Raw genomic sequence first — 24,555 nt, forward strand, 5'->3', positions numbered from 1 at the left:
TGGAGCTGCTCATGAAAAGAGATAAATAGTTTGTGGGTATCCAAAGGACAATTCACAGATTATTTCTTACATAGTATTAAACAGCGTGCTAATAACACATGCTGGGTCATGTGTTAGAGAATCTTTGGGTTTGCTTTTGCATTTTGAAATTAAAAGGATAAAATTCTTTACAGTTAACTGCAAAGACACTTTCTCATAAAATGTTGCTTGCTATAAATTTCCTGGATTTGCTCTTCTACAATAAACACAAAGGCAAATACATCCATCAGTTCAGCAGCAGCCACTCAGATTGGTCTTTTCAAGCTTGTTCTTAAAAAGCATGATTGATTTAATGACCAGTGACTTTTTGTATGGAGGCTGCCTGTGTATAGTTGCATTTTGTGCCTTGTGGGTGATCTCCTGTCCCTCAAAACAATCCAGTGTCATTGATACTGTCAGCTGAGCCACGTGCTCGATGGCCACAGTGCCAGGGCTGCTCAGATGCTGCCAACTGAGGACTCGCCTTCTGGGTTAGGCACAGCTTATCTGGATTTAAGGACAGGTACCCATGCAACCCTTACAAAGGGAAGGCTATTTTTTTTTCCCAATAAATTATTACAGCTTCCTTTAAATACATTTACATTTTGTTATGAACCTTTTGTCCTCACTGCCTTTGATACCTCGACTTCTCGTGGTCTCTTGCAGTCATGCGATACAATGCCTATAGGTCTCATGAATATCTCTACTTTTTGGCTGTTTAGTATATTAGCCCCAAATGGGCCTTTCAGGTGATAGGGTGATCGTAGCAGATGCTCAACTCGGTCCTGGCTGTAAATTTGAAATGATATTTAGACCCCTCATCTGTATGAAGACTTTAATTCCATCCCAGAGGGTTTTTTCAGACTGGCTTCTGCTGTTCAGTCTTAGGTACGTGTAACAGCCTGTAAGTGCTACTTAGGTAAGCTCCAAAGTTGGACTCTTTACCCAGAATGAACTGTGTGTGCTGTATGAGTCTATCTGTTACAGAAAACACGCTATCTTTGCCTCTGGTGCTATTTCTTTTGTGTCAGCAGTTTCTCAATAGTTTCAAAATTCATGGTGACTTCTTTCTGCATCTAGGAGGTTAAGAGAGACACATCAATAGATACTTGGGTAAGTTTGCATCTGAGACCTAGGACACTCCTTTAGTCTTAAATGCAGTTTTATTTTACTCAACTGAATTTGAGATTACAGCAATTGTGGAAGTTACCAGCTCTGGAGAGTGAAGATACGCCAAAGCTTCTCTTTTTTGCAGCAGGCATCAGTATATTTTTTTTTTCAAGGAATTCTTGGCATCCTTCTGGCAACTCCATCTTGTATTTCTGCTGAATTCTGACTGTTTTGTCATCTGCATGCTACCTGCCATGTGGCACATTTCATATACTTGTTTGGCAAAAGAGAGGAAAATACACCCGTGTTCTACTTTAAAAATAGTGCAGCCGTCTGTAAGACCAGTCGGGTTGTGTTGTGGGATTGCCATGATAACACTGGCCCTTAAGGCAGATTGATAACTGCAGAATTGCAGTTTCAGGGTGTGCCTGTGAATAAAGTGATAAAGCAGCAACAAAACTTGAAAATTAATTCATATGTTATATGTGAGTTTGCAGGGGGCTTTCATCTTTTGGATTACTTTTTGGTTAAAAGTTCCTGTTATTTCAAGGGTATGGCAAGAAGCTTCATGAAGAGCTGAGCTGACTCCATGAGGTCAAAAGAGGTGGCTGAGACCCAGCAGTCCTCGGGCAGGTTTAGCAGAAATAGAGTCTGTGTTTCTAATTTGGGGTGATGGAAACCAAACCAGAAGCAAATAGCTCTAATCAGGGGTAGGAACAAGTGCAGCATCAGCAGCTTCCCTTTGTATTGCCACAGAGTGAGCGTGGGCATACAAGTGGTATTGCTATCATGTAAATTTTTCTGGATACTCAAAGCCACCGTGTTTTAGTGTTGGCAAACTTTAAGGTTTTTCAGTTTGAGAAATTTATTTGAGGTTAGTTGTGTCTCTCTCTCTCCTTCAGGAAGCTCTGTGGGCATGGATATGGATATTTTTCTTGTGTGTCTGGCTTAAATTTTCATTTCATTCATTCTATCCTCTCCCTCCTAACCCATCCCTCTTTTCTTTCATGAGTGTAATGAATTAATGATTTTATGTAAATCTGGTGTTTGATGGACTTACGAGGTGTGCCTTGGGACTTGTTTAAGCTATCACATAGGAAATGCATCATCTGCTTCATGTTTTCTGTAATTGCAGTCAGTTTTATTTTTCCTTTATTCCTTCTCCCTATTTTCTAATTTTTTTTTTCTTAAGGCAGTTCTTTAAGCATGTTTAGACCATTTTCCAGGGTTTAAGGATTTAATTATTTTTTCCATCCTATCTCCCTGTCCCACCCCCCTTATTTTCCACTTTAAATAGGAAGAAAAAAAAGCAACCATCCCTGCATTACATACCTGATTGCTATTCAGTTCCCAAGGGAGAGGCACTGAGAGCTAAATGCAGGGGCTGGAGGTCTAGGCTCTCTGGTTAGATTCACTGAATGTCACTAATTAGAGTAGAGTAGCCACTTACATATTTATTCATGTTTCAGAACAGTTGGTGAATCAATTGAGTGAATGAACTGGAGCAGCTTCAATGCTTCTTGTATGTGAATATGCTTAAAAGAAACTCCCAAACCTATTGAAGTTGGTTCTTTGTGGCTTGCTGGTATAAACCAGCATGGCTGTAGCAAAACTTCATTTCCATGTGACTTTTGAGTGATGCTTTTTCCATTCCCCCTGTCTTCTGCTGTTGAGGAGGAGCTGATTCCAGTGTCTGAAATATTTGCCCCCAAAAATACTTGTCTTCTGGTGAGAAGAAAATAATATTTAAGGCCATCCTCACTCTATTTGTAGTTAATGGATTAATTTGCCTAAAGCTTAAATTAAAATCCTTGCTGGAAATAAAACCAGGACAACAGCTTGTGCTGGTGCATCGCTGACAGATGTAACAGTGCAGAATAACCTCGCAATACATGGTGGGGTTTTTAAAATGGAGCAGATCGATTTCCCCATAAACACCTTGAAGTGTTGCCTTTCACTAAAATTCTGTCTGAATTTAGCTCCTAATTGATAATAGCTCATTTACGTTGTCGGAGCAGGATGGTGACAGCCTCCTGGTCTCCCCTCGCCGGGAGATTTGCATTCCATCTGCTCTGGCTGTTGGTTAGCAGCACGCCGGCTACATGAGCAGTGTTTCTGGACGCTGCGGTCATCTGTTGCGTGAAATTTTTTCTGTGAGGACACGACTGCAAAGCTAAAAGCACGGTTAGGGGAGCAAGAATAATGATTTTGGGGTTTGCTGTCATTTTAGAGAGAGAGAGAGAGAGAGAGACAGCACCTCATGGGTGGCTGAGCTTTGAACGTGCATCGTTGGGTCCAGATTTCCTGGAGCACGGCAAAGGCTTTCAAACACTTGGTAGACAAAGCTCTGAGTTCCTCCCTGCTTGCTGCTACTGCTGGTTTGAGAGTCCAGCACAGAGCCACCGAGATGATGAAGGGAGTGGAGCATCTCCCTTCTGAGGAAAGGCTGAGGGAGCTGGGGCTCTTTAGCTTGGAGAAGAGGAGACTGAGGGGTGACCTCATTAATGTTTATAAATATGTTAAGGGCGAATGTCATGAGGATGGAGCCAGGCTCTTCTCAGTGATGCCCAATGGTAGGACAAGGGGCAATGGGTGTGAGCTGGAACACAGGAGGTTCCGCTTAAACTTGAGAAGAAACTTCTTTACAGTGAGGGTGACAGAGCCCTGGGACAGGCTGCCCAGGGAGGGTGTGGAGTCTCCTTCTCTGGAGACATTCAAGACCCGCCTGGACGCCTTCGTGTGTGATCTCATTTAGGTTCCTGCTCCGGCAGGGGGATTGGACTAGATGATCTTTTGAGGTCCCTTCCAATCCCCAACATTCTGTGATTCTGTGATTCCAGTTGTATCACCCATACTTTAAATAAGGAGCAGTCTTTATTGAGCAAGTTTTGCAAGGAACAGGGTTTCAAGTCAACCATAGCTGCAAAGTGGGCAGTATCCTAACTGCTGCTTGGTGAAGTTGGGGTGTATAGCAGGGGCAGGCAAGGGATGGCAGGTTTTTTACAGCAAAACAGGCTTAATTTCGTTTACACTTAACAGAGAAAGTGCTGATGTGTAAGATGATGCGAGTATGTTTAGAGATCAGCAAATGTCGAGGCAGGATGGAGAGAGAAATGGGTCCCTGATATCTAAAATGTGTTGTATAACTCTCTCCTCTCCCCAGCGTCTTTAGAAGTGAGTCCAACTTTTAATCTAGAACAGCAACACACTACAATGTTCTAATTTAATTGTTTTTTTGTTGTGTGGGACACTACAGAGTAAAGCTGAGGTTGGTCATCCTAATCCTGAATTTCTGTGCTGCCACTTGGCTGTTGTAGCTGGTTTGTAACCTCTGTCACAGAACGTTTTGGTGTGTGTCTGACTCCTGTCACTGGTGAGTGTGCCAATGTGAAGGTAAAGTGGGTTTCTTGGGGAAGTTATCCAGAGATGATTTATTCAAGTTTATTGGAAATTATTGTTGTTCTGTCCATTTGCACAGCTGATACTGGAGCCAGGATTTATGATTCAGGCTCTTTGCCACTGTCGTGAATAGGAGTAAAATAGAATGAATTGTGTATTTCCATTTGAAATGGAAATAAGAGGTGACTTAGGAAGTTGGGCCATTTGGGCTTTTTTACCCTCAGCGTACTTAGAATTTGTGTTTGGATGCAAAACCTTTCTGGTTGGCAGTTACTTCTGCAGTTTGTGTATTCCCTTCCCACCAGGTTTTGTTCTGTAAGCAATAGAAATTATTGAATGGTTCCTTCTGCCTTTTTATTTACCAAGTGCCAGCAGTGCTGTGCTTTGAGCCTGGGGGAAATGTGAGGGGGAAATCACATGCCTTTAAATCTTTCTTCTTATTTGGGGTGTAAAAAGCCTTTTCAAAAGGATTCCAGTTCCAGTCTGGCGGGGATGCTCCAAGAGGACGTACCCAGCCCTTGTGTTTTCTGGCTGGGGACTTGTGCTGTCCAAAAAGAAAGAGATTAGCTTGGAAGACAGACAAACAAGTAAGTGCAGTCCTGGTCTCTGATGCATTTTAATCTTAAACCAAAATTACCCCTGGAACACAGTAGCTGTGTTGAAGAGTTGAATTGGGCATAGGCTTCCAAATCAATCCCTTGGAAAGACCATCTTCTCTCTCCTTGAAGGAAGGGCATTGGAACTGTAGTTTATTCCTTCCATGTGCCTAAATCATAGCAAAACTTCTGACTGCAAAGTGGCGTCTGAGGAAATGCTACTTTTACTTGGATTGGGTTTAAACAAGCCCTTGAAGTGCAGGATTGACGCTAAGGGAAGGCAAGGGATGCTACTTGAAAGTGTGTTTAAAAGAAAAGAACTCCAAACTTGTGGAGATCTGCACTGGAGAACTCCTGCTTATCTTGAATTTACTGCAGTGTCTCCAGGCATGCTTTAATACATATTTTTTAATGAGTAGCAGGGTGGGGCTCAGCTGGGTGGCTGTGCTCATGTGTGAGCGAGGAGGAATATAACCTTGGGTAGGCTTTGTAATGCTGGGAGGATCTTACAACATCTGTCGCTATAATACTGGAAGAATTAAACAGAGAATTACTTGCCTTGAGTAGATAAGCAGCTACCTTAATGCTCATGTACTGGTGTTTGAACTAGATGTGTCTCATTTAAAAAGAAAAATGTTGTTTTAAATTGTGCAAAACATTTAGGAAGACACTGATGAGAATTACAAAGCTGTTACGTTTCCTCCTTCCTGGGAAGACACAAAGAGCTGCACATGGTCTGACTGTAAAGGTCCCCTGGTAAAATCTCTTACAGAGCCACTCTCAAACCCGATGTCATTTCTCTGACATACCTCAGAAACGTGTTTTTCTTCATCTGGTAATTGCTTGCTTATTAACTTCTCGCTAACTGTTTGCTCTTAATAGCTGGTAAAATAAAATAGGAAAAATGAATTTGAGTAGCGTTCACTCCCTGAGGGGAAATTAAGCCATCGATAGCACGTTTAAAGTAGACTTGTCTTTGTACCGTGTGTTTGCTGCCCTCCATATGGGGAGCCTGTAGTTGGTTCTGCATCATTTGTTTTGTCTTTCTGGCTGCTTTTAATATTAATTGAAGTCTTTCCCAAGACACAGTTTTGTTAATCTTCCTTTTGTCATTTCCCTCCTCCCTCCGCCCCTGATATCCCCAACAAAAATGTTCTTGTGTGTCTGAGAAGAGGTTTAATAGTAGCTTTTTTTTTTTTTTAAATAGTGATGGTCCATTTATTCACCTGATTTTTTTTTACCACCAGTATCAGTGTTTCCATTTCTTTACATCTGAATTTTATATGTGCTCTAATTGTTACAAGGATGCAAATAGTTTCCTGGAGTGATGGGTATAGGTCTCTTATCAGCTCCAATTATGCTCAGTGTTTTCAATTAGCTGTAATTCCCTTTTTTTGCCTCCCCTCAGACAAACACAACCTAGCAGGGCCCTCCTGAGACACCAGTGTGCTGGGCAGGGCCAGGATTTCCCCGTCTAAATTGTGTCCTGTCCCGAGAGAGTTAGGATCAGAAAGCATGCTCTGCTACTCCCTGTATTCTTAAAAAGTTCTAATGCTTTTAATTACACCATTTCCCTAAAGATTTTCAGTATCACTGCTGGCAGCTGAAGGGAGGAGGTAGTACCTCCGTCTCCAGATTCCTCACCATTTTGTCAGCAGCAATGGAGACAAATGACTGTCCTGGACTGCAGAGCTTTCTCTTGAGCTTACTCCCTTGCTGTGCAAAGTCAGAGCAGGTAGTAAAGTGCTTTGTCCAACACTGGTAACTCCCAAAGTGAGATCCTGTGTGAAATGGACTGATGGCTAAATGTGAAATGATGATTTCTGTGGTGCCACGTGAGGCAGAGAACTCTTGAGCAAAATGTAAGCTTTGAGGTGGCTCTAGCTCTGAGGGTACCACCTCCATCTCCAGCAACAGAGGAGAACAAGGAGAAAGCAGAGAAGTTTCCTGACAGGAACACTTGTCGCATGGAGGATTTATTGAAGAAGTTGGAAGCCCTGGGGATGATGTTTGCTTTGGTAACACAGAGAAGAGCTATGTGCCTTCTGCCTAGTATGGAGAAGATTCTCCTGCTCAAAACGATGCTGACTCTGGTTTGCCAGTGTAGACATGGAATTATCTGCAGCAGGATGAAATAACTCTGCGTTTAAGTAGCTTGATTCTTCAAAAGAAATATTTTGAGGCCCTCTAAATACTACCTCTGTAGTTGGAGCTCACTTTTCTCCCTGTTCTGCCTTAAATGGCCTTCCTGCTTGTTTTAGGCCTTATCTTGGCCCCTCATTCATACTCCCACTGTTGTTGTCACAGCTGCCCAACCATCAGGGAACCGAGGAGGGTTGAGAATAACCTGTTCCAGCTCATTGCCGTTAGATTGTACAGTTGTACCGGAGCAGCTGAGATGGCTGGATGCAAGGACCGGCTCTCAAAGAAGTGCTTGAGTCTAAAGGGAGGTTTTATAAAACTAATTCAGTGCCTCTGCCTTTGTCTTACTTATCAATGCAGAAGAATTGCTGTGGGGCCGGTTTCTGCAGGTCTTTCAGCCTGCCCGTAGGCAGGCAGCCCATCTTGGGGAGCAGGCTGTTGGACTGCCCGGCTTGCTCGCAGAGCACACAGACAAGGAGCCTGAACAGGGCATAGTGTTAATGCTGAAATATGGCATTTCCTAAAGCTTCTGAGTATGAATCCTGCTGGTGACCACCTGCAAATCCTGATGAAGAGCAGAACTGCTCAGGTTGCACAAGTCTCGGTGTCGGGGAGTGTAGTAAGGGTGCACTGGCTGGCAGCGCAGCACAGGTGATCTGCTTATCAGGCTGTGTTTGCAGTGATGGCTTATCACTATGAAAATGTTGATAGTTTCTGGGCCTCTTATTTTAGCATAAATTAGCCCTTTTTTTGTAGAACTTGCTCATGCACAACCTGATTTTAGCCAGCAATTAAAAAAAGAAGTAAAATATACTGTAGAAACTGATATTTGGTGGAGAGGGAAAGAAAGTGGGAGAGAAAGCACTGAAGGAACAAGACATAAATTATATTTTAAAATGATTCTGCTCTACCTTTATCTTGTTCTTCAGGTGAGTGGGTGATGGGTTTAGTCATGCATATGTGGACCTTGTATAACCTTCTCGGTTCTTTTCTGGGGAGAAGATTCTCTTCCTAGTTTGTACATCAGTGTCATACTGAATGTTGCCTGTACTGTGGGGGCTGTGGAGAAAGGAACATGTCCTCAGGGGAACGTGTGGAAACTTGGACCCATCACATAACCGGTCATGTGCAGAGCACTTTCAGTACAGATAAGGCCCGTGAGCACAAGTGTCTTGGGAAGGCTCATCGGACCCAGCAGAAGACATCCCTGTAAGGACACGGGTGGAGGGGACAGTGACCAGCCATCGTGCCCAAGAGTACTTTGATCAAGGCATTGCTTGTTTCAAAGGTCCCAGTACATCTTTTGTGGCAAAATGTTGTTGCAGTCACTTGTGTAACACCACCTTGCAGTGAATTCTTTGTTTTCCAACTTATTTCTGATTTTAAACATTTTACCATTTCACAGTAAAATAACAACTTTTATCACTATTGAAAATAGTGAAAACTATACTAAAATATCTCAAAAAAAAATTAACATCAATTGTGCTTGAGTATGTTGAATTCAGCCAGTTTGTATCCAAGGTAAGGATGGCTTTTCCCCATAAATGCGTCATATGGAGTCTGAGAAGAAGGGAGAACTAGAGGCACACACGCTGCTGGAGCGTTGGCAGGAGGTTAGGTGCTGTTGAGAAAAAGACCAAAGCTTGAACATGTTCAGTCTGTTTAACTAATAACTGAGACATTTGCTGTGTTCATATCAAGGGTAGGGGCATGTGATTTCAACTCCAGGGAGCTGTGTTGGCTTTAGCGACATCTCCCTGTCAGCTGAGCCGTGGGGTAACGCTTTTAGTCATCTCTCATCACAAGATAGGCTTGAGTTGAAGGGGAGGTGATGTGATAGTTCAGTTAAATCAGTCTAACGGGTAGCTGCTGCCAGAGAGGTAACCTCCTTCTCAACGATGAGCTCTTTCAGAGAACTAAACCACAAGAAACTAGTTTATTGATCAGTTAGGTTTTTAATGCTTTTTAGTTCCCTGTGGGCTCAGATGAGCAGCAGTACCAGAGCAAGGGAAGGGGCATCGGGTGCATGTCTGAGAGAGGACATAAAGGACAGCCTGGACTGCCTCTGAAATCCCCCATCGCGCCATCTACATGTGACTTTCACAGAAGTGCCTAGACAGAAAAGACCTTGAAGGTCATCAAGTCCAATCATGAACCCAACACTGACAAGTCCCTGACTAACCCATGTCCCTCAGCACTGTGTCTACACGACTCTTCAGTCCCTCCAGGGATGGGGACTCCACCACTGCCCTGGGCAAACCCTTCCAATGCCTGAGAACCCTTTCAGCAAAGAAATTCTTTCAAATATTCAATTTTCATTTAATGGGAAGGTAAAACTTATTTAATAATACAAGATTTTAGAAGTGTACTTTATCACTGTTACTTAAAACAAAACTCAGCATTTACAGACAGTTAAATTCTTATCTCATGTTTTTGGTTGTCAGATGTCCTGAAGGTTTTTGTGCAGTTTTAATGAGAAGGTAATTGTTATTGCTTAGTAACACTCTAAAAGTAAGACTATTAGAACTAGAGACTCAATAAAAGGAGCATAAACAGTCAGTTTGTTATGAAGCTTTATCTCCTGACAGAAACCTTTTCTGCTTGATTAAAATATTCACAAGATTGAACTTAATGTCTGTCTTGGTAAACATGTACGCACATTAAAAAGGACTGGGAAGTTTCCTCTTCTTTCTCTTTCATGAAGTACAATCTTCCTTTAGGAAATGGGAAGAGTATGTGTGGGTTTTAGAGTGAGGGATCTCTATTATATTCAGCACTGGAGTATTTGAGTTTCCTTTAATTGCCCCTCACTGCTGTGCTTCCAGTCCCCGTGGCCATTTCTTCATCACTGATTTAGGGACTGGCCCAAAGGCCCAAATCTGTACAACTGGGATAATCTTCCCCTTCCTTTCCTGGAGCCTACATATTTATTTATTTATTTATTTATTTATTTATTATTTTATTTATTTATTTGTTGAGATGTCACTTGGCTAAAAGGTCAGGAGCACTTGTACGGATATCCTCAGAGGATTTGCTGAATTCACTGAATTTTGACAGGCTGAAGGGAAATGTGGGGTTGGTGAATATAAGGAAAATTTTCAATTTGAATTCAGGGCACCTGATTTTAAATCAGCAGTTCTGGTCTTGGTTTTCCAGGCTGCTGTGTGCTTTTCTGACTTCTTTTGTTGTACGTTTGTCTATTTGGGTTAAGGACCAAGTTGAGCAACTTTGGGAAGTATCCTTTATTTCCATCCATGGGACTTAGCAGAAGGAAGGTTTTTCAGACTGTTTTGTACCTATATAAAACACAACTGTGTGTGTTTACTTGAAGTGCATTCAGTGGATCTTAAACACGAACAGATACTGAATTTTTTTTTTGTTTGGTGGCCCTGTCGTTGAGGAGAGGGAAAAACTGTCATCTTGGATGCAATGTTGCTCAGGCTAAAGACTAACAAAGATCTCTCTTTGCAGAGGGAATGGATGGCAGTGCTAAACTCTTGTCTCATGTAGGATCTGTCAGAGGTGTATGGGCTAGTTCACACCTCTTGTCCACAAGAAGCTGGAGGATTTCTGCATTCCTTAACCTCAAACATGTAAACTGTGATATGGTTTTTGGTGCAACCATAATTGCTGCTGTCTTGTCATGTTGAAATGAAAACCAGAAGTCGAGGCAGCAGATCAGCAGCTTGAGGAATGTGCAGGTGCGTTGTGTAACCAGGGATTGTCCCGGTGTGATCCTGGTAATACCACAAAACTGCAGTATCTCCATTTGCATCACCAGTTACTTGTCTGAACTGAGCATACGTGACCACGATGTCTGGACAGGTTCTAGTATGCACCGAGTAACTCAGCCCTGCTATTTGCCATGCTTTGTCTTGGAGTCTGATAATGGTCAATGTGAAATTCCATCTGGAGTCTTAGCTCTTGTTGACCATCTTTTCTTGACCCCTAAGTGTGTGGCAGGATTTCTGATCTAGCTTGCTGGGAAACTTGCAAAAACACATAGTGAACCTTTACTTTCCTTCTTGCAAAAGAAGATGACTTTAAAGACTTGGTTCTTATCCAGGGAAGGCAGGTATTGGAAGTCCTGTCACTGTATGATATCTCCTGGTGTGTCATACTGCATTAACAATATTTTTATGGTAGGTTTTGAAATGTTATTAGGCATTTGTGCTTCTTCTCTTAACTTATTTTTTTTCTGTCACAAGTTTCTGCCTAGCTGTCCTTCAAATCTGAGGTGCTACATAGCCTCAGTTTTGTTATTCTACTGGGAATATTTATTTTCCTCATGGCACAGAAGTGAAGCATCATGAAAGTGTTGAAGCATCATGATCATGTATAAGGACAGAAGGGAGGTAGAATCCCAAAGCTGAGGCAGCGCTGGCAGTTTGCAGATTCAGACAACAATCTAATGATGGTCAGTATAACAGCAAAACTGGGGACAGCTGGGATGTAAGCTCACAGAGCCTTGGGGTCGTCTCTGATCCAAAGCTGTGCCAACCTCGTTGGGTTTTTTGCACCCCTCTTGCCCAGCTGTTTGGAAAGTAGTCCTCTTGCATCCTCTTCCTGGCACGTGGGGTTAAACTAGCCATGCTTTTACCTCTCTGCTGAAGGGTTAGAATCTTTTTCCCTCTGAAATAAAAGAATTTCAGCTTTGAAGCATGGCTGCACAGATGGCTTTGCGGAGCTGTTGTCACAGCAATGTGCACATAGCAGCTCTCGTACTAGGAGAATACGGAGACAGCACCACCACACTCTCACCTTAGTGACTTCCCTCTAATAGCTGACAAAGACTATCGCTGCCTTCTTTGTCTGCAAAAGGACTTCTTTTGAGTGCTAGAGATTTGTTTGAAGAAGTGAACCTGTGGAACAGCTGTGCAGCTCCCCTACAGACTGCAAAACCTGACAGTCATTGAGCTACAAAGCTTGTAGACAACCAGTTGGGCAACAGCTGTCTCCTCACATCTGCACATTACATTGCCTGCTTTTTCAGCACCTGAAGTTCATACCAGGCTGCTGCCGTTACTTTAGAATCTGTGTTTACAAAGTCACTAATATAAATCATTTATAGAAGACACTTGGTTGCATATCTAGCTTGTAGGCATGTTTTGGAGGTTGCTGCTTCTTTCCAGCTAAATAAACCATCTACAAGAATCTGGCTGTTTTCCTCATAAGATTTCAGTGATACAATCTAAAAATAAGGAAGCAGAATTTTTACCAACCTGAGAATCGGAATTTCTAAAGGTATTTTGAAGTGGATTCCATTCATTCTGGTTTAATTGTTAAAAACAACAAAATGATGAACCAAAACCTGAGAGAACTTGTGTTGGTGACTTGAGTGGTTCTTTCCTTCTCCTACCCACACATAAACACCGCGCGTGCAGGCAATACCAACCACATTTGCTACCTGAGTGGTCACTTTTTATTACTAGATTTAGGGAAATAATTTAATAACCAAATCTAATTTGGGCTAAAACATTCATGAAGTGGAGAGCTGACCAGCTCATCCATGATGGTTTAGAAAAGCAGGTATAGCCTGCTATGAATTTTCTTAGTGTTTGTTTGGTTTTTGGTGTGTTGGGTTTTTTGTGGGTTGGTTTTTTTTTTAATATTAACTAGTGCATGAAGCTTCTTCCATGCTGATTTTTTTAGGATTTTAATTCATGGTCCACTTTTTGGTTGATGGAATAAATTCCAAGAGAGATGCACAACATGACATGTGTATGTACAATTTGCAGCTCTGAAGTTAAGGTGGAGTAACGTGAATGCAAATGTTCCTTATTTGCAAGCAGAGCTGGCTTCCTTCTGCTTCCTATAGCAAGAATATGTCCTAGGAGGAAATTTCTATATTTTAAGTACTTAGAAGTTTTCTCATACAAAACTTTATTTGACACAAGATTGGACATGAAAATGCACGGTGACTAATTAATTTATTGGAAACTTTCAGTGAATGATACAATGTGCAGCTGACCCAAGCGTAGCTTTCTGTTGTGAGGAAGGGAGTTGCCTTGAGGAAGAACCTTTCCTTTGGAAAAATACCCCAATAAACATAAGGATGACGCATTAGAAGTGTAAAGGTAATCTCTGTCCTTGCATTTATGGGCTACACAGTTTGTTTTTCAGCTGTAAAATTTTTCACTGTACCGTGTAATAGGTTGAGAAACTGCACGGTGTTGGTGCTGTAGAACTGTCAAGGGTATTAGGAAATTGAGATGGTTGAGTGGATGGACAAAGCTGATGGGGAGTTTGGAGACAGATATGTGTTTTCACTGCTTTTTTTGAATTTTGAGAGTCGTTTTAGAAATTTTTTAGAAACTAAGAAAATTTTTAGAATTTTTTCTTTTTTTTTTTACTAATGTGCCGCTCAGCCTAGGAGTATAAGCAGTTACTGTCTTCATAGACCTGGGATCAAGAAAACTCTCTTTTAAATCTTGTTAATTTTTCAGAGCACTGTTTCGTTGTCACAGACCTATTTGAACCCTGTGTACAGGGCTTTTCGTTAGCAAGAGGCCAAGGACAGGGTGTGGATGATGTGAAAAGCTCAGTGTATTCAAAACAGTGCTGATGTTAAACATGTGATCACCTGCTCAATATGATTTAGTGTGTTTAATGCCAATGTTGAGTTTGATTTATTTATTTATTTATTTACTGAAGAGATGGCAGAGTCCTGGTAATAAATAAAATTGCCTCCTGTCTAACTCGAGTGTTGAAATAACCTTACTCAGATAAAACTGTTTTGTGGCAAACAAGAAGGTGATTCAGAGAACTACACCTGTGCTGATCTCATAACAAAGCTAATTAATCTTTTTTAATTAAACACCCCTTAAAATTCAGCATGATAAAGATTGAAGGAAATTTTTTTTTTTTTTTTTAATGAATACTTTTAAGGGGCATTGCTCTAACAAAGGAAACTTTTGCTGTCTGTTTTCTTGCACGGCAGTGAGTAAGCAGAGCTGCCTGGGATGCTGCTTGTTTGTTCATCTACTACAGCTGCAGAAAATGAGAAATTCCACATGCACAGTTGAGAGATGCACAGTTGAGAGATGTTCTGAAGTAGTCGTGCTTGGGGCAGCGCAGGAATGTAACTTGCAAGTTAATTTTTCAACTTCAGGTTCTATTTTAGGTGTTCCAGTGTCTGAACTCTCTGCAAACAAGCAAGTGTGGTAAGAGGGGAGTACATCCAGATAGCTGCTGGTTTACCACTTGGCTTTGCAAGTAAAAGCAAGAGCCTTTCAGGCTTACTGTGTTGTTTTGGGGTTGTTTTTTTTAATTCACAGCAGGGAATTGCATAGGAAGATGAGGTCAGGAAGCTGCGATATTGATCAAGCTATCTTCTTGGCAACCTTGTTCATGGCAACTTCGTGGAGCTTAGGGTAAATGGGGTATTAGGGCTATAGAAAAAGAACAAAAGGAAGGTTACTGCTGGCCCTTCTTGGCAGCAAGAGCTGGATGCCTTTTAAAAACAGCTTCTGTTGTCGTGGAGCTTCTGAATCCAAGGCCGGTTTCTGGCACTGTGATTTTCTCATGGCAAAAAAAACGTTGTCCTGTCCTAACCTTGAGGGGGGAATAAATAAATAAAGGCAATAGCCTTGGCAACACTTGTCTATTATCGGAGTTAAATGACTGAACTGCAGTGGGAACAGGGCCAAAGGGAAACCTTTTCTTCACAGAGAATCCTGATTTTTAAAGCTGGCATCCACCATGGTCTGCAAAGCATCTTTTGTAAGAAGGTGTTTGACATTTGGAGAAGGATTTTGAATAGTTTATAAAGAGCCTTGCTTTCCTCTGAGTCAGCAGTGTTTTAAGGTTGAAATAGAGACCTGAATTCCTAATCTCAAGGTTTTTGGAAGGTCTTCCAGTAGTGGTTGGTTTGTGTTTTAAAGCCTATTTTCCTCTACTGAACTTCAGATATAGTCAAACAGTTTAACGTACTTAATTTCTGAAGTAGTCAGTAACGTACAAAACAAGATATTTATTAACTTGACATTATGCTAGTTTAAAATTATGTTGCTTTGCTGAGCTTTTTGCTATCTTAAAGGGTGATATTTTGATTCCATAGAAATACTCACACTTGACTTCGTGGACAAAAAGTATATTCTCCTTCCTGATGAGATTTTTTTTTTGTTGTTCTTGGATAGTTTTAGTGACTGAAGTTTAGAAAGTTTTACTTTGTGAACGTACCAAAACCAAGAAATAAGTGATGATAGAAGTCAGTTGGAGTTTCTGAAGCAGGAAAGCAGTGAGCCTGTGTGCTGTTATTTCTATGGGTTATTTTTAAAGGCAGGCAGGGATGATGACCTCATGTCAGAAAGCATCTATAGGTAAGCTCTTCTGCTAGAGATGTGTAAACTCTTTGAGCTGAAGAATTTGCCCTTTGGGTCCTTCCTTAAGAGTCAGCTCTGTTTTGATGCTGCCTGATTGCTGTTATTCAAAAAGTTTCAGGCAGCTACTGAATAAAATCTCTGCATATTAAGTGTTGCACAGTAATTTCTGTTGCCTCACCCGCCTGTTTGTGTTTTGTCCGCCCGTGTTGGCAGCTGTTGGGTCAAGGATTGGGGCTCTCACAGGCAAGTTCAGATTGGCTTTACTGGTGTAGTGCCCTAGGGGAAGATGTTGCAACTGCTGTGACTCTGCTGTTAGAAATTACAGCCCCAAAGCAGAGTTATTTTCTATCCTCCTGGTGTTTTAGGCTGCCCGCAAAGAGGGGTCTGTGTTGAGGCAGGAAGCCGAGCAGGAGCGGTTGAGGCACGCACGTGTGTGGTTCCGCAAAGTCTGCGTCGGGCCAGCGACCTCGAGCAGGGGTGGAGTGACACCTCGGGGCTGTCACGGCTTTGCTTCAGCAAAGAAGAGTCACAGCCCTGTCATTTTGGGGTTTGTTTGCACAAGGGATGGAGTTCTCATCCTCAGGAGTAACCGCAGATCTGCAAGTATAATCGTCGGATAATAAAGGGACCTTGGGAGCCAAAACTTGGCGTTTAGAACAACCTTTGGAGCCCTTGTGAATTCTTTTCTACAAGCCCTTGGATGGTGGAGTTGTAAACACCAGTCATCTGTGCAGGACTGTTTTGTTTTGTTTTTTTTTTCCTTTGTTTTATTCTTTAAAGCATCATCAAACTCCACAAGAAAACAGCCACCTCCCGGCGTTGCCTCTTCAGGCTTGTGTTGTGTTGTTTGCTCTTTTGATACAACCCCCCTAAAACATCAATATAGTGTCTGTAGGTCTATGGTGTTTCATTTCAGTGCCACAGACATAAAAATCAGGAAATTCTAAATGTTAAAAGTATTTAATGCATATTAATACTACTTTGAGGTTGGTTTTACATAGAAATTAATGCTAAAACAAAAAGATTTATTTTTTTTTTGTTATAACAGCCCAGAGTGTTTATCTGCTAGAGTGTGGAACTTTTCTGTAGACACTTGTCATCTGAATTTAATAAAACATGTATTTCAAAATCTATTTCTTGACCTTATCAAGACCGTAATAAAATTTTAATTTTTCATTTTTGTAGTAATACTAACCTTTTTTAGTCTGTAAGACTGAATGAGAATTGAGAAACTGTAACTATGGGGAGTATGAAGAGTCTGTTTTATTTCAGCATTAGGAGCATCTGGGACAGATGATTGACAGAGCTAAAATTCCTAATTATAGTGTGGATTCTTTAATTTTTAGACATTAAATTCATTTCTTAATTATTAGAAAATTCGTTCTGTCTTTGAAGTTCTGCGTTTCTGGAGATGCTGCACTATATTCACTTATAACAAAGTGACTAAATTGCTGCTTTAGTTGCAAAATTTGACTTGAATTACAGAGTTGTACTTAAGTTCTTCCAAAAGAGTTAAGAGTCCCAGAGCAGTGGTGGTAAAGTGTGGATCTGATCACAATCACCATAATTTAGGCCTCTTCTTTAAACTTGGCTTATGAGAGAGAGATTTTCTTTTCCAGGAAGGAAGATGGTAGTTTCCCCACAGTTGCCCATTTACTCACTGGGCAGATTTTAGTTTGCTCTGGTGCTACGTTTGGATTTGAAGGATTATAGTGATAAGAAGGTGGGAATCATGGGTGAAGCCAGTGAGTCCTCCTGGAAGGTCAAATGAAACCTTTGGTTAAAGGCTTGGTGCTTTTCTTCTAAATACAGTTGTTTACTAAGCTGGGGTGAATGCTTTTCATGGCCAACTTTATTCTTCAAGAGCAAGACCAGTGCCTGTGGTAGGTTGAGAACCTTTATACTGGTCCCAGCACAAAGCACGTTGTGATGGTGGGAGTTGCTGGAGAAACTCTGGGGGAAACGACTGACAAGCTGGAAAGGGAAAGGCATGAACACACAGGGCTGATGGTGCTGGGCTTTCTGCCATGGTAAACCCAGGGAAGAAAGAACAAACCCCCATCATAAACCCTGATCTTTGTTAAAGAGGTTTGCTCTCACTGAGGTTTGTATTGGAGAACCTGCCAGTGTCCAAGACTGGAGAGCAGACAACTTCTGGGGAGAAAAAGAAAAGAATTTAACCCTGACATAGAGCATGTTGTGGGTGTTATGCTTCCTCCTTAATCTGCTTTTGTTTTGGTTGGAAGATCTCTCCCTGATCTGGCTCACCCCATGGATGCAGAAGTGATGTGGGCAGGAAGAGGGGACCACCCCTGCGGCGGCTGTGGCTCCGTGCTGGGTTGACATGGCAGCAGAGAGGTGGTTTCAGGATGCTGGAGGCAGCAGAGTGGGCAGGTGGGGATGGGGCATGGTCTTCCCTTTCCACTGGTGTGCAGCTTTAGGGTGGGTGACTTTGTCGTCGTAGGTGAGATGCCTTTTAAAGAAGATTCCTGTAGGTATCAGGAGCAATCTTGATCGAGGGGATGGCTCTACAGGCGCAGTTGCACAAGCTGGTTTAGGAAGTGGAAATGAAGCATGTGAAATCTGCAATAGCACTTGAAGGATCAAAAAGATGGTGGGAACTTTGGTCAAGGTGCAGTTCTGCTTACATGGATTTTTCCCTCTCTGTCTTGGCACAGTTCCTTTTACAGATAAATATGTGGTCCCTTGGAGCCCTTTGGACTTGGTTATTCTTCTTTCTGTACATGACAAAGAAGGTGGATTTAATCTGAAGAAATATTTCCATTACACCCCCTTAGAAAATTGTTCCTATGTTCTTCTTTCACAATTTTTTTTTTTCTATTTTGTTTTCTAGACACAGATGAGGACACGGTGAAAAGGTGTTTTGCCACGTTTGAAGAGAAGTTCTTCCAAACCTGTGAGAAAGAACTTGCCAAAATCAACATTTTCTATTCAGGTAAGGTGCTTATTTGTGTATATTTGTGGAAAATACAGCAACACAAAAAGAGTTTGAAGCTCCCAAACTTTCAGAATAACCACAGTGGTCATGCAGGTCTACCATCAGGTAATTACAGGGCAGGTTTATATGAGAAACTGTCCTGGTTTAATCACTGCTGTGGAGTTAAACCATGGTATTTGAAAGGAGGGAGAATGAATGATTGCACTGCTTTGCAGTAGCCTCCTGCTTAACTTTATGAAGATGCTCTTAAACTTAAGTGACAGCTTAAGGGGCACAGTTTCTCAGCTTATCCATGGTGACAGTCTCTCCTGCATGTGTTAAGCTCCCTAACTGATGTTTCCTGAGTTTATGCAGGAATAGCTATCATGGACTTGCCTGTGTATGGTAACTTGACTGTCTTGATGTGTCCAACAAGTTTTTAAGCACTTGACCCTTTCTTAAACTCTTGTGACTTTCAGGAGTAGATCAGCTAATAGCAATTTGTCATTGGCTGTGTATGAAATCCTGTTTACTGAATTAAATAAAAATGTAATGGTGGTAAGAGTAGGGATTCCTAGGGGTGTCATATGTCAAAATGCTATTGTTTGTTGTTTTCCCACCCTGTGTTTTGTAAATAAACTTTAGAATGGGATAATCAGAAATGGACCTTGTAATATTGCTACAAAAGGCTTAGGAACAGTGTGCTCCAGTTCCACCCACTATTACACTTCAGCTGGTTTTCGGCCTCTTTTGGTAAGGTTTAGAATTGGTTTTCTACTAGAAAAGTGGTTAAATATGGATATAATGATGCATTGACTTCTGCTATACTTACTCTGAACATGTTGATTTATTAACTTGGTGCTATAAACAGCACAATATGGTAGCCTTTGCTCTTTTTGATTTTAATCTGGTAACAAAGACAAAGTTGAATTGTGCAAAATATTTTCATAACTGTCAGGCGATGACTTTATTGCTGGCTGTTTTATTGCTAGCAGAATCTGGGCTGTGAACATGAGAATAGCTGAAAGCATAATAGATGGAATAACTGCACGGCAGTTTGCCTCTGCTCAGCTCCCATCTAGGGAAGTCCATCTCTCTTGAGCCAGCCATGGCTGCTCTTTGGCTCCCTGGAGCACTGGGGGGTTTGCTGTAGCCACAGTTGGGGTAAGAACAAGGGCAAGGGGCAGTTTGGAGGTAGAAGAAAGATGATTTATGAAGCCAGCTGGGTTTTACCCTTTATAGGCATTTTTCTACATGCAGTTCATATATACCTAACTCAGAACAATTATTTCCCACTTTTTCCCTGGGAGATCTTCTGTTTCTCTCCCAGGTCTGAGGTAAGGCTTTTATTTTTCAGAAACTTGTCTTATTTTCCTAGTTATATCAAATCCTCTGTACTACAAGCTAGACTGTGGAGGAAGTTCTATCAATTCAGATGCACAATACAGATGATAATTTTCCCTAATGAGGACCTGCTGGCACACGTGCTCCCACATATACACAACCATTCCAGCATTGTTTAAAATGACATTAATAATATAGGAAAGGGTTTTTTCCAACCTGCTGTCATTTCAAAAAGTTATAGGAGAGAATACATGTAATTTGAAATCTCTTTTGATAAGATAAAAATAAGTCTTTTATTTGCAGAAGAGTGACGTGATTTTAGTAGTATGGAAACCCTTTATTAGGGTTATTAATGTTAAGCTACATCAAGAAATGTTCCATCAAGAGTTCCTCTTCTTGGTCACATCAGAAATATGTCACGTTGGACACTATTGTAGCTCCAGGTGTGGGACAGCTTGGATTATGACCTGGTACATCCTATTTATTATAGGCTTATTATGTGGCTTATTACACGCTTGTCTTCATGGCAATAAATATTGTCTGTTTTCAAGAAAGCTACATTTTCTGTTGATCTTTGCTTCGTTTCCTTGTTGTCTTTCCCTGTGCTGAGGGATTGTCACAGCATGGACAGCCCTGTCCTCTGGGGATGGGCTGTTCCCACACCCCAGCTCTTCCCCAGCTCCCCGGAGTGCTCGGTGTTGGAGTGCCTGCTGCAAAATGCCTTTGCCTTTTGCTGTGTGCTCAGATTGTCAGCTCTCATCAAACTTAATTCCCCACGTCATTATCCCAGCTCTGTAGGAAGGAAAAACTGCCATTAACTGTATCTGATTTGATAAACAGTTTGTGATTATTTGGAGTATGCTCAAGAAAATCTATACTCAATTGAAAGGAAAAAAAAAAAGAATAACAGTAAAATGTTCAGGTGGTTCCAGTAGAGGAACATCTGTTCAAGTGCTAAAGATTTATTTGTGGCCAGTTTTGGTTTGTGTTTGGGATTTTCTAGAGGGGAGGTTTCTTATATTTTAAATTAGCATCATCAGGATCTGCTTGGGCTGCTGTTTAGCTAGTAGCATTTTTGTGGTTAATTTAGGAGCTGATTTTATTATTTGTAGGAAGCTGCCTTTTTAATTGGGTGAGCAAATTCTTGAACATAATATGTATACGTAGGAAAAAGAAGGAGCAGTAAAAGAGCCTGCTGAAAATGCTCAGAGCCTGGAGCTGGGCAGCTGCGAGCAGATGTGGGCTGTACAATTACATCCTGCTGGTGAAGCAGGTTTTGTTCACAACCATGACCAGGTAAACTGGAACTTGGGGGGGAATTTTACTGGCTCCTTGGTGTGATAGGTTGTTTTGGGGTTTTTGGGGGGGTTTTTTCATGATCCTTATGTGTGAATTTTTCTTTAAACTTGGAAAACAGAGTCAATAACAACTTGGAATTGCATAGTTGAGGTGATAACTTTAGATGGTGGTTTTTAGTCAGGATCTAGGAGGGTTTTTTGGGCAAAGCTACTTCTTTATCTCCAGTATTTTTGCTGAAGTCTGCCTCTGTTGGTTTTAGATTTCTCTGTAGTCTTTGCTGTGATATTACACTTGAGCTGAGGACTCAGTGGGCATCAGGTCAAGCAAAATGCTGCAACACAAGAGTGGTTCCAGTTTCTAAGTGCATGCTGCTTTTTTCTAACTTTTTTGAGTGGCATATTTTTTAAAAAGTCACTTTTTGGAGTGCTAAATTAGTGATAGTGGTGAATGTATTTTTAAAATATTTTTTAGTATGTTGTAAATTGAAAAATTGATTTCTGTTCTACTTTGCCATTTCCGTCGGCAATTCCCTAGGAGGTTTTAAGAATAGCAGCACACATTTGGTCTTATTTGTCCTCTGCAATTAATCTTGATGATAAAATCATACTTTAACAAGATGCAGGCATTGGTGGGTTGGATAACTGGGGTCACAGCGAGAGAGTGGGCAGGAGGGAGAAGAAGGTGGCAGGGCTGCTGTTTCTCAGGTCATCAGAGGAATGAGTCCATTGCCTTTAAAGCTTCATCCTTCCCCTGTGGATGGAGAGGGCTGTGTGGAAGACAGGAGATGACTCTTTTCAGCAGTGCATAATGAAGAAGAATGTTTGTATTTGAGGATGATGCTTTTTTATGGATGGTGGTTTGCAAACAGGAAAATTGCAGCAGCAGTTTTATAACTATTTCAAAGCATTGTCTTTTCTTTAAATACTCTGGTATTAGGCTGATGGATTTTAAGATTTTTCTGGGCATAGGAAAAATGGAAGAGTGCTTTCAGTTGGAGGATTTAAATTTAAACTCTTCTATATTTAATAATTTGATCCCAAAGAAATCTCAGTGTGTCACCAGATGGCTTAATAGAATGTTTTGAATATAGAGAGTGAACTTGTGAGTTTTATTTCTCTGAAGGCTTTTGATTCTAACAGCTACTGTAACAGATATCTGTGACTTCTTCCTGAGAGAGTTTCCAAAGTGGGGAGAGATGACTGTTTTTGCAGTCTGACCTTGTGTGCGTTAAATATGATGGGGTTACGGGCTGTGGGCAGACAATTCTCACTGTGGGCTGCATTGCCTCTGTTCGGTGGAGTCCTTGCAGCTGTAGAAGTTGTCAGAGAAGAGTTATTTTCTGTCTTTTTAAAACCTCTTACTTTATTAAAGCTTATAATCCTGAAAGTTACAGAAAGTTTCAAGCTCTTTGGTACTTGATTTTTCTATGTTGATTCCCATTTTCTGTTCAGAAAGGCATTCTCCTTCCGGAAAATATCTTACACAGAGCACTGTAAAATTATTTACAGAGGAGTTTTGCTTTTAAAATTAACCAGAATTGAATAAGACTGAGGAAAAGGTCATAATTGTTCCCATAAGAGTAAATCTTACTTTTGGAGCAGGGAACAATTGAGAATTACCATTAAATTGTTATATAAGATACTAATGAAGAGAATTAAATCAACAGCCAGGAGACTGTTGGGCAGAGCTTTGGGTTGTGGTTTGTGGTGTGATGGTGGCTCCAGCTCCCAGCCGCCTGCTCCAGCACTGTGAACCTGCTCGGCATCTTCCCGGCCAACGCCAGCGCCCGTGGTCTGTGCTGGTGCTTATCTACAGAGAGGCCAAAGCTGTGACTGAAGCCGTAGGGGAGAAAAAAGGCCTGGAAGGAACGAGTTGTACAGAACAAAAAGAAAGATAATGATGTCGGTTACGCTGTTTTTAGCATAAAAAGATTGTTATGTAGCCAAAACAGATTATTTTCTGAACGTATGTAAAGCAGGATATTTAAAGGAACACCTTTTTCATACTTGAGATGTGAGGAAGAGCAGCTGACTTGTTCCGAAAACACATCAAAATGATATTTAAATTCAGCCTGACTGTCCCTTTAATCAGTGAATAACGAGGCAATGCTTCTTAACCTGCGTGAGCCTAAACTGAGGAAAAGAGGGAGATGTTATTACAGCGGATCCTGTACAGCAGCAAGTGGTGTTGTAACTCCTGATCAAAGCAGAAGCTGTGTTTGTCTGTCACCAGGAGCTTGGCAGAGGGGTTGCGTTGCTCTCTGAGATCCAAAATTCAGCGTCACATTTGAAGAGTGGTTTGTTTTTTGGTTTTTTTTTTTCCCCCCTTTGATTTTCTTACTGTTGTATAAAAAGACAGTAAACACGTAGTTGGTTCTGGGTGTGCAGATACAAAAAGTGCTTTGCTTACTGGCTGTCAAGTTTCAGAATATTGTCTGACGGGCTTTTTTATGCTTTTTGTGCATTTGCTTTATTTGAGAAAGGCGAGCAGCTCTCTTCTGCACACGGAGGAGACGTGTGGTCACTGCTTTGGTATTTGGATGAGACCCTATCTGCCTGGCTGCCTCCAGCTGCAGCTCTGCCAGCCTGGGGAGGCCTGACCCTGCATCCCTGTGCTGGTCGATAGCCCCTGGGTACAGGGGGCAGCTCTGCATATTGGGCTTCTTCCATCTGTCATGGGTATTTGTACAGTGCTGGAACCAGCATCCTCTAGAAATCAGATCTGGGGGTGGAAGTGGAGAAGTCTGAGTCCACTTTTGATGCTGCCCTAGTCTGTGCTGAAGGGACAGCCTCTTGATTTTGGCTGTGTTAATTAAGACCTGTCTGATATCGTAGAATCACAGAATTATTTGGGTTGGAAAGGACCTTTCAAGGTCTAGTCCAACCTCTCTGCAATAAGCAGGGACATCTTCAACCAGATTGGGTTGCTCAGAGCCCTGTCCAACTTGACCTTGAATGTTTCTAGGGATGGGGCTTCTACCACCTCTCTGGGCAACCTGGACCAGGGTTTCATCACCCTCAGCATAAAAACTTTCTTCCTTACGTCCCCCCAGAGCCTTTTCCTCTCCAGGCTGAACAGCCCCGACCCTCTCAGGCTGAACAGCCCCATCCCTCTCAGTCTGTCCTCATAGGAGAGGTGCTCCATCCCATTTTTGTGGCCTCCTCTGGACCTGCTCCAACATGTCCACGTCAGTCTTGTGCTGAGGACCCCAGAACTGGAGGCAGTACTCCAGGTGGGGTCTCAGCAGAGGGGCACAATCAGCCCCCTCAACCTGCTGGCCACACAGCTTTTGAAGCAGCCCAGGACACGGTTGGCCTCCTGGGCTGCAAGTGCACATTGCCAGATTATGTCCAGCTTTTCATCCACCAGTCCTTCCCTCAGGTCC

At 41.8% G+C, this 24,555-nt stretch overlaps 1 protein-coding gene across 1 annotated transcript in view; it reads left to right on the forward strand.

Annotated features, from left to right (window-relative positions):
* XPR1 (xenotropic and polytropic retrovirus receptor 1) overlaps nt 1–24,555 on the forward strand; it is a 105,929-nt gene that overhangs the window by 48,762 nt on the left and 32,612 nt on the right. Inside the window, exon 2 of the mRNA XM_010163621.1 lies at nt 18,444–18,545. Within this exon, the coding sequence (XP_010161923.1) occupies nt 18,444–18,545 (102 nt within the window). The remainder of the gene's footprint in view (nt 1–18,443; nt 18,546–24,555) is intronic.

The sequence above is a fragment of the Antrostomus carolinensis genome, unplaced genomic scaffold (genome assembly GCF_000700745.2).
Source record: "Antrostomus carolinensis isolate BGI_N321 unplaced genomic scaffold, ASM70074v2 scaffold17892, whole genome shotgun sequence".
NCBI classification, from domain to species: domain Eukaryota; kingdom Metazoa; phylum Chordata; class Aves; order Caprimulgiformes; family Caprimulgidae; genus Antrostomus; species Antrostomus carolinensis.